Here is an 11,158-nt window from a genome sequence, read left to right as displayed (position 1 = left end):
AACTTTCACCTTCTCCTCTTCCTCGTCATCTCTCCTCTCGTCCTCCTCCACCTACTCCTATACCTCTGCCATCAACAAATGGGCCAGACAGCATCCCAGCCAACCACCTGACCTTGCACACTGCTCATTCAGAGCACAGGCTGCCAGACACAGAGACCCAGGGAAATTCTCCTGACGCTTTACAGGTACATTAAACAGCAGGGTAGCTATTTATACGTCAAACAAAGCAATTAAGGTCGGAGGAGGCGAGGAACAGGCTCTGAGTCTGAACAGCTTTGGCAAGTTAATGAAGGGAGGGAGGCGAGAAGGAGGCCGGCGTTGCAGACTAAACATATTATTGTGGTTTTATGTCCAGGAAGTTTTGGGTGTTACTTGTCAATAGTTGTAGTCAAAGCCTGGACCCAGATCTGTTTGTGCTCTTGCCAACTCAATGACCATAGGAGTTGGGAAGACAGCACAAACAGATCAGGGACCAGGCTGGTCAAGGCCGATCTTGTCTAAAAGATAGATTCTGAATCAATTGAGTACAGTTTTGGAGTGATGGATGACTGGTATCAGAAACGGTAGGTGAATTTTGGAAACAAAATATGCTTTAAAAAGTGACTGATGTGTGTTGAGAGAGGTCAAGCAGCAGAGGACACTCCAACTCTTCAGGAGTTATATAGTACCTTATTCTTGACATTATTGGAATGGCACAACCTACCTCAGTTGGTATAGCATGGCGCTTGCAACGCCTGGATAGTGAGTTTGATTCCTGGGACTACCCGTACCTAAAATGTATGCACACATGACTGTAAGTCGCTTTGGATAAAAGCATCTGCTAAATGGCATATCATTATTATATTAGAAGCTTAGCTAATAGCTCTCTAAAAATTGTGGGATTTGGCCTATCGTAATTTGCAGCACTGCAGAGACATGAATGACAGGGTATAATTTCATAACAAGGAGAGACATTTTTGCCAGTAGATGGCAGCATGGTGGCATTTCTGGAATTTGTTGGAATGAAGCGCTGACTCACTGTCTCATACACATTTACATCCCCATTCTATACATTTACTGCTTGGTGTACACTAACGGTCAAAGGTTTTAGAACACCTACTCATTCAAGAGGTTTTCTTTATTTTTACTGTTTTCTAGATTGTAGAATAATAGTGAAGACATCAAAACTATGAAATAGCACATATGGAATCATGTAGTAACCAAAAAAGTGTTAAACAAATCAAAATATATTTTATTTTTGAGATTCTTCAAATAGCCACCCTTTTCTTTGATGACAGCTTTGCACACTCTTGGCATTCTCTCAACCAGTTTCAGGAGGTAGTCACCTAGAATGCATTTCAATTAACAGGTATGCCTGGAATGGTGTGATGTGACTGAGGTGCAACCCATACTACTTTGCGGCACCATCTGGTGATTGTGCTTCTCTCTCTCTCTCTCTCTCTCTCTCTCTCTCTCTCTCTCTCTCTCTCTCTCTCTCATTGGCGAATATTCTAATATCTGTATAAAAACAATTTTCCCACCAGAAAATGTGTTTCTATCAAATGGACTTGTTGCAGAAAAAATGTGCGTGATGACATAGTACACTTAAAAAATAACGTTTATGGTTAAATTCCCATATGCCTGATAAAAAAGAAAATCGAAGTTAAATGTGTTTCCATGCATTTTCAACTCTACTGATGGTTTTGTCACAAAAATGTTGCATTATATAGCGAATGTGCCCACTCTGGTATTGGCAATTGCGCCTTGGCCAACAGCTCACAGAGACAGTGTGAGTATAGACTAAATGATGAGATTATTATGGACAAAAGAGCAATATTATTTTTATTTGTCAAACGGCAGCAAAGCATCGATCATCATGTCACCAGAATAAGACCCTTGATATTTAGTTGAAAGGAGCATCAAGCTCATCACCTTTCACTTTCACTACCCTGTGAAGTTCATCATAATTAATTGCATAGCCTAATAAACTGCATGCTTTCCCGAGTCTTAGTGGGAGGACCACACAGACTCTTCGCATGACTCCAAGTTTACTTCGATGGTTATTATATCAATATTTGCGCAGAAAAACGTTTCCTCTACCATTTCAGCTTGTCTAGCATATTTATTTTGGTCTACATTTGGAACGTTTACCGACAACTTTGCTGGAATAAAAAGGTTGGTTGGAAACCTGTTTAGTGAAGCATTTCAGATTGCGCAATAGCAATTTAAAGGTAATTTCCGATTGAGCTGACATGCAGTGTTTACCGTGAATGCAGTCACTGCTAACGTGTGAACTTTTGCCTTTAAATTTCAATCACGCTGTAATGCTGAACTTCAATCTCTGTCTCTGTCTGTCTCTCTCTGTCACACACACACACACACACACACACACACACACACACACACACACGCACACGCACACGCACACGCACACGCACACGCGCGCACACACACGCACACATACAGGAAATTGCACACAGTTAATCCCCCCCCCCCCCCCAAAAAAAAAGATATTGGAATATTGGAACTCCAGTCTTTTAACCCAATTGCATCAACCTTCATAAAAGGGTCATGTTATCATCTAAGTCTGTGGTGATGGTTTCTGCTGCAACTCCCTCTGGTATATATTTAGATGTGTGAACAGCAGGGACAAGGTTTGTGCCCCAAATGGCACTCTATTCCTAACATAGTGCACTACTTTTGACCAGAGCTTTATGGGCCCTGGTCATAAGTAGTAGACTATATAGGGAATAGGGTGCCATTTGGGACGGAGCCAAGCTTAACAAGGAGAAAAGCTGAATTAGGCAGAGAATAAAGATACTATTTCAAGACTGGCCTTTACATTGAACTCACTGCATGGCCTGAATGGGAAATAGCAACTGATGACTTTTTACATTTCCACTGATAATTTTAGGCCTAGCTCATCCACTGTGCAAGATTGGGTTAGTACTCCCGAGTGGCGCAGTGGTCTAAGGCACTGCATCGCAGTCCTAGCTGTGCCACTAGAGATCCTGGTTCGAGTCCAGGCTCTGTCGCAGCTGACTGAGGGACCCATGGGCGGCGCGCAATTGGTCCAAGGTAGGGGAGGGTTTGGCCGGCAGGGATGTGGGTTTGTTTCCCACGTGGGGCCAGTATTAAAAAAAATACATGTATGCATTCACTAACTGTAAGTTGCTCTGGATAAGAGCGTCTGCTAAATGACTAAAATGTAAATGTAGTACATTGAACGAATCATGAATGGGAAATGGGGTGCAAAGTCAATTAGAGCCTAAAAAAAGAACTTCATTAAATATTCAAAATTGTATTTACCACATTTGATCCATCTTAATAAAAAGCGGGCAAATAAATCGACATTTAATCTGACACATTTCATTAGTGTTGTGGAGTCATATCACAATGACTAAGGCTTTTCATTTATTTTAACATCCCTCAATTTTGTAACTTTGATGTTGACAACATACTTCAAAAAAAGGCTTAGAGGCTTTCTCAGCATTTTTTCCAATGTTTGTAATTAATCCTACCTTGTCTGACAGATCCAGCAAAAATACAATGGGTGGATCTCTGAGGAAGCATTGCAGCATGCTATCTGTGTTTAATGCCAGTCTGAGCCTGGCATGAGCTGGCATCGCCAAAATGTCTGAGAAATGTGCAAATTTCAGCAGTTTGCCGTGGCTTTGGAATTACACTGGCACTGTACTGACACTTTAATCTGCCATTTTGAGCAGAGACAAACACACTTTGACAAACTGCTAAAATGCTATTTGATGTGTTTGTGTGTTGGCGTGTTTGTGTGTGTTTGTGTGTGTATGCATGTGTTTTGTTCTCAGAGTGGGCTACATAGGCTACTGAAAATAAACGTTGAGATGCAGCAGATGTCAGCCCATTGGTACCTTTGAGATTTAAACTTAATCATAATTTGGGATGGGGTTCTAAAATCAAGGTACTCCCCTTGGAAGTGCCCAATTACTCAATATGTGACCACCCTGCTGCATGGGCGTTTAGACCAATCAAATGGAAGTAAACAGCTCCAAAAGTGAACGTTATGATACCCCCCCCCTACCTTTGCCTCTGCACACGCCGTGCTCCTGGAAGTTGTCATGGAGATAGACACGTCCCCGGCGTCCACTCTCGGGATTGTTGCCATGGAGATCCCTGCTCGAGGTGAGCTCCCGGCAGTGCAGGAGGACGAGAGCAGCGCGGAACTAGGGTTCGAGAAGCGAATTCAGGACCTTGGAGAGCATCGGCGCCGAGGACCCCCATTCAGCCAAGGGAACTACTACATGCTTATAGTGATCGGAGAGATAGCGACAGACCAACAGCTGCAACGCGCTAGAGACCACGTTGAGCGGGGTGAGTAGCCAACATCGCCGAGTCTCACTTTTTACACACTAATTCTGTAATACCAGCATGCATAACGTCTCATGTATATATATATATATATATTGCATCTTATATATTTTCTATGCTATTATATATATAATAGCATAGAAAAGATTGAAACGTATAAGATGCAATTGAAAGATATAGAGAATGCAATGCCTGTTTCCTTTTAAAGAAATGACGCATCGGGAATATTGAATAAGCAGTTCAACGAAATGCCCTTAAGCCACTTTTTATTTGAACCATTTGTGCAATATAGACTTCTGGTTTGCTTGAAGTGCACCTGTTTTTTCTTGAACGTTTAACATTCGTTTAATAATTATGAGGGATTATCTAATTCTTTGGTAAAAAAAAAAAATAGAAAGAAAATGGAGTATATATTTATTAGTTTTTCATATAGGGATACAAACATATGCAATTATAATGCTTGTTTTATATAGCCTACAATATAAGATGAACAGTGAGGGAAAAAAGTATTTGATCCCCTGCTGATTTTGTACGTTGTGCCCACTGACAAAGACATGATCAGTCTATATATTTTAACAGTGAGAGACAGAATAACAACAAAAAAATCCAGAAAAACACATGTCAAAAATGTTATAAATCGATTTGCATTTTAATGAGGGAAATAAGTATTTGACCCCTCTGCAAAACATGACTTAGTACTTGGTGGCAAAACCCTTGTTGGCAATCACAGAGGTCAGACGTTTCTTGTAGTTGGCCACCAGGTTTGCACACATCTCAGGAGGGATTTTGTCCCACTCCTCTTTGCAGATCTTCTCCAAGTCATTAAGGTTTCGAGGCTGACATTTGGCAACTCGAACCTTCAGCTCCCTCCACAGATTTTCTATGGGATTAAGGTCTGGAGACTGGCTAGGCCACTCCAGGACCTTAATGTGCTTCTTCTTGAGCCACTCCTTTGTTGCCTTGGCCGTGTGTTTTGGGTCATTGTCATTCTGGAATACCCATCCACAACCCATTTTCAATGCCCTGGCTGAGGGAAGGAGGTTCTCACCCAAGATTTAACGGTACATGACCCCGTCCATCCTCCCTTTGATGCAGTGAAGTTGTCTTGTCCCCTTAGCAGAAAAACACCCCCAAAGCATAATGTTTCCACCTCCATGTTTGACGGTGGGGATGGTGTTCTTGGGGTCATAGGCAGCATTCCTCCTCCTCCAAACACGGCGAGTTGAGTTGATGCCAAAGAGCTCGATTTTGGTCTCATCTGACCACAACACTTTCACCCAGTTCTCCTCTGAATCATTCAGATATTCATTGGCAAACTTCAGACGGGCCTGTATATGTGCTTTCTTGAGCAGGGGGACCTTGCGGGCGCTGCAGGATTTCAGTCCTTCACGGCATAGTGTGTTACCAATTGTTTTCTTGGTGACTATGGTCCCAGCTGCCTTGAGATCATTGACAAGATCTTCCCGTGTAGTTCTGGGCTGATTCCTCACCGTTCTCATGATCATTGCAACTCCACGATGTGAGATCTTGCATGGAGCCCCAGGCCGAGGGAGATTGACAGACTTTTGTGTTTCTTCCATTTGCGAATAATCGCACCAACTGTTGTCACCTTCTCACCAAGCTGCTTGGCGATGGTCTTGTAGCCCATTCCAGCCTTGTGTAGGTCTACAATCTTGTCCCTGCCATCCTTGGAGAGCTCTTTGGTCTTGGCCATGGTGGAGAGTTTGGAATCTGATTGATTAATTGCTTCTGTGGACAGGTGTCTTTTATACAGGTAACAAGCTGAGATTAGGAGCACTCCCTTTAAGAGTGTGCTCCTAACCTCAGCTCATTACTTTTATAAAAGACACCTGGGAGCCAGAAATCTTTCTGATTGAGAGGGGGTCAAATGCTTATTTCCCTTATTAAAATGCAAATTAATTTATAACATTTTTGACATGCGTTTTTCTGGATTTTGTTGTTGTTATTATGTCTCTCACTGTTCAAATAAACCTACCATTAAAATTATAGACTGATCATTTCTTTGTCAGTGGGAAAACGTACAAAATCAGCAGGGGATCAAATACTTTTTTCCGTCACTGTAGCCTTCAGGTTTTTTCAATAGCCCATTTGCTTAAAAAACTAAATGTAGATGTGATCCTAATAACTCACACGTAGCCTGCCATTAGAGGGCCTGCTACAGGAAGAAAAAAAGTTGCACATATTCTCAGCAATGGTGTGATACACAAACAACAACAACAAATTGACCATGAGGTGGGAAAATGCTTAGAAGAACTGGTTTTGCTTGTTAAAAATGCACCCTGCCAAGCTCCTGGGGTGCTGTCCTCATGAATAATGAGTCATTCATAGCACTGAAACATTCAGAATGATGTTCAGTTAAATACAGTAATGTTGTTGTCTTGTTGAAAACCATGGCTGTCATGTCCTCTCTGTATCAAGGAAGCCCAGGGCTAAGCCAATTGTTGCACCTATGTGAAAATCTTCAATATGAGCTAAAAAGCTAAAGGGTTGCCAGTTGGATGAAATAAAGTTGGTTTCAAATGGAGGGTGTTAACCAGTGTTTCTTGACACATGGGCTGTCCCAAATGGCACCCTATTCCCCTGCCTTTATATTGCACTACTTTTGACCAGGGCCCATAGGGCTCTTTGTCAAAAGTAGTGCACTCTATAGGGAATAGGGTGCCATTTGGCACAGACTCATGGTGTGAAAGATGCTAGGTGTTTTCACAGGAGTTTGCTGGTCAACAGCAATTGGAGCATGGCTGCCAGCTCTCCTCCGCCAGAATCGGCATATGATGAATCACCCTATTAAGTGCCTGGCTGGCACCATGGCAACGGCCTCATTGCCATCATTACCAAGGACCATGCACATCGTTATACTTTTTCTCAGGATATGAGAGTTCGTCATCATCATCATATTGTTTTTCATACAGAGTGATATCAAAATACCCTGGATGCCAGTCTGTTTGCATTCATGCCAACTTCTTGTGGTTTTGGAAAGGCAACAGAAATCAATGTGTCATTGTTGAATGCAGAATGAGTCAGGCAACCCAGGCTAACATCGAAGGGTAACTGAACACACTCCCTGCTAGTTCCACTGGGCTTTATCCTGTAAAAGACTTGTAAATCTTGACCTCTCCGTTCTCTTGTAGTCTGAAAGTGACGTCTTTGGTTGTACTCTTCTTAGCAAGGACAATTAGCTAGCAAGCTCACGGTGGCCATGAGCGACTAACCATTTGCAAAGTTTACGGCCAACTGCCTATTGCTCATGGGCTTCACAGCAGGCCAACAAACAACAAGCGAAAATGGCTAACAATGGCATGTCAACTGTTGGTTAGCCATGGTCGGTAGGTATATGCTGACGTTAGATGTAAGGGCCCATTGAAATGTGAACGCTGCCATTGTAGTCCAATTGTATCACTGTCCCATCAAGGGTAAGTGTGGTACGCTATGGGAGACAGCAGCTCGGAGGAGGTTGGTATGACTTGATTTACCAACATTATACACAGTTGTTCTTGGGATCTGCGTGAAAACTTCCCCCTGTAGTTTAGGGACCGGGGATAGTTTAGGGATAGTTGAGACAGTTACTGCTATGAGGGCATTTAGTTTTGCTTCCTTCTGTTTATTAAAATATAGTTCATGGGTCGTTCTTGAATTGCGGTGGCATTTGGACGTAAAATGCAATAATATTTTCTAGAATTGTTTTCATTTAAATGTATTTGGGTACTGTTGTGTAAGTTGTGTATTGGGGTATTGGGAATCAGTGACAATGTTTGCTGCTGCATTAGAGAAAGTAAAAACATGTACCTCATGTCAGGTTTGCAACGTACCTCAACTTGCACCTCTTCATCCGTGGGATTGGCCAGAAGTGTCATGGCAACGCATACACATCGACTTTGCAGGTCCATTAGTAGACCAAATGTTTCTCGTGGTCGTGGATGCTCATAGCAAGGGGCCAGTGGGTGCCATCATGAGGTCTACTACTGCAGAGAAGACCACCGAGAAGTGTTTAGTCGGTTCGGATCGCCACTCCAACTTGTTAGCAACAACAGACCACAGCTAGTGTCCCAAGAAATGGCCACGTTCCTAAAGGTGATTGGTGTACAGCACATCAGATTCACACCGTATCATCCATCAACCAACGGGCTGGCGGAGAGGTTCATACAGACCATGAAACATGCCATAAAAGCATCTCAGGGTCAAGGGACACTGAACCAATACGTGAACAGCTCCAAAGATTCGCCTGCTTCACTACTCATGAAGAGAGAGCTACGCACAATATTCAACCTACTCAAACTTCCGAACGCGATGTCAACAAGAGAGTCAAGTCAAACGTCATGAGCTTTCAGGACTGAGCTTTCAATCCGGGAGAAACTGTCTTAGCTAGGAACTACCTCAAAGGACCAAAGTGGGTTCCTGCTGCAGTCATTGCTCAGACTGGTCCTGTGTCCAACACTGTACGGACTGCAGAGGATGTCAACTGGAAAAGGCACACAGATCAGTTACTGTTGAGTAAAGAAACACCGACAGAACCACCAGTCGTGAGTAGTCCAGAACTGTTACTGGGTGACACCCTGACCCAGCAGTCATCACCTAGGGGCTCACAGTCACGTTCTCAGGACACTGACTCAACCGCACCCACACAACAACATGACGAGACTGTGACACAGGCTACTCACATGCCTACACCTGTGTCAACACCACAGTCTAAAGACATTGGCGTTGAGAGTCAGGTTGACCGTCATTATCCTACGAGAGATGGGCGGGAATCTAGATGCTTGGACTTGAAGAGCAGACTCTCTCGACAGTTCATGTAGGAGGGGAGGAGTTGTTCTGTATTGGGTTTGTTCTGCAGAGCATCATGGGGGTTGTATGTGTTCAGACTGCGCACATTCATATAAATGGTTGAACTGATTCCCGTCTCCCATCTCATCATTATTTAATTGTTATAAAGACGTGGTTATGAAACCCACGAGACATCTTCCCATTCTAAATAAACTAATATGGCGGCTTAATGACTTTAAATCATTTTTACCATTATGATAACATTGTGCCGCAAGCAGGAGTAGTAACACCAATGATGGTAACACCAATGATGGTAACACCAATTAGACATTTTAGATTATTGAGGCTTTTCTTAAATGGAGGTCACAGATCCTCAATCCTAAAGTCATTAACCCTTTAAAAATAATTTACTAAAGTGACATGAGTAATAATGTTGTTCACAATGTTATTTCCCTTCATTTCAATTGAGTAACACCAACTGAGACTTTGGATTTAGACACACCAAATGATCAATGGCATCCTCAAATGTATGATATTCTAAAATGGTGTGATTAGCTAATAATTCTCTTTAGTATAGACCCCTTCCCTGATAACAGTTTGCCATTGGGGAATGCTCAAGGTCCTTTGAAATGAGTGATTTTGAAGGCAGTAACACCAATGACATAAAACTGAGGGACAAACAGTATATTAGTTAAATAAACTGGTATTTCAATAGCCATCTTTGTTTTTATTGATCTATATATTAAATACTTTTGTTCACTCTCTAGCATTCCAAATAATAGATAGATACAGTATCTCTAAATCCCCAAAACATGTCACTACAAAATGTCACTACAACTCTACACATCACTACTGGGACAAGCCAATTTGCTTACCCTAACTACTTTAAACAATGCATAAACATAACGTTTTGCAGTATAAAGGACTTGAATTCTGTTTTATTATTGATAAATAGTTAGATATAAACAAAAACCATGTATGATGTGTAACTATTTGTCATTTTAAAGTTTTATTCAAAGGTAGGGGAAATAAATGCCACAGCAATTCAAGAACGACCATCAGGGAACATTTTAAAAACGTTCTGTATGAGCAGATGAAATAGACTACAGGCGTTTTCCACACAAAATAGTGTCAGGAGAAGACATACAGCCTAGCGGTCATGGTTCACACTGGCTTAGCCAGAACTGGAGGCAGGCAGGCAGGAGCATGGAAAATTACCCTTGACAGTGTAACTGAGAAAATTAGAGACAGAGTCCCTACTTTGCATTCTCTATCCTTAATTCTCAGAGGATTTCTAAACCACCTTTGGTATCACACTATGTGCCCTACACACAGATTTACAGGGTGCGGAACTAGTCCTCCATTATTAATTTGGTAACACTTGGGGAATCAGTATTAATGGTGCTTATTGGCTCCGTGGGGTTTTATGATTAGTTTGAGCCAATCAGAGCAGAGTTTGTTGTGTCATTCAGTCGGTGGTGGGTAGTTAGTCAGAGAGCTGTTCTGAACTACTGAACACACTATTGAGTGATCACACAAACACCCACACACTCCTCCTTCTATCACCCACTGGGCACACTACGTCATTTCAACGTGGCGAATTGGGTAATATTTGGTAGATACGTTGATCAATGAGATTCCAACCTATTATCACCCACTCAAAAAGACAGCCAAAAGTTTGTTGATGTCACACTCTGGTTCTAGGACTTTTTGTGTTTAGTCAGGGTGTGTAGATTTCCGTGTGTTGTGTACTGTGGGTAGTGTCTAGGTGTTCGCGTTCTATGTTTGGTCAGTGACTCCCAATCGGAGGTAACGAGTGTCAGCTGTCGGCTCGTTATCTCTGATTGGGAGCCATATTTAAATGTCTGTGTTCACCTTGTGGTTGTGGGTTTTTGTTCTTTATTCAGTCGGTGTAACTGAGGACGTCACGGATCGTGTTTTGTTTTGTCGTGTGTTTCAAAATTAAAATCATCATGTTCACTCCCAACGCTGCGCTTTGGTCATACTTCATTGGCGATCGTGACAGAAAAAACCCACCACAACGAGA

The 11,158-nt window shown here is 42.3% G+C and overlaps 1 protein-coding gene across 1 annotated transcript in view; it reads left to right on the top strand.

Annotated features, from left to right (window-relative positions):
* Positions 1 to 4,076: 4,076 nt before the first annotated feature.
* Positions 4,077 to 11,158, top strand: part of map1ab (microtubule-associated protein 1Ab) — a gene marked incomplete at both ends in the record, with an annotated part of 86,013 nt that continues 78,931 nt past the window's right edge. Inside the window, one exon of the mRNA XM_084169323.1 lies at positions 4,077 to 4,329. Within this exon, the coding sequence (XP_084025449.1) occupies positions 4,077 to 4,329 (253 nt within the window). The remainder of the gene's footprint in view (positions 4,330 to 11,158) is intronic.

This window comes from Coregonus lavaretus (assembly GCF_964263955.1).
Source record: "Coregonus lavaretus genome assembly, chromosome: 9".
NCBI lineage: Eukaryota > Metazoa > Chordata > Actinopteri > Salmoniformes > Salmonidae > Coregonus > Coregonus lavaretus.
The sequence above is the reverse complement of the archived record's forward strand: the minus strand, read 5'-3'. Positions and strand labels throughout refer to the sequence as shown.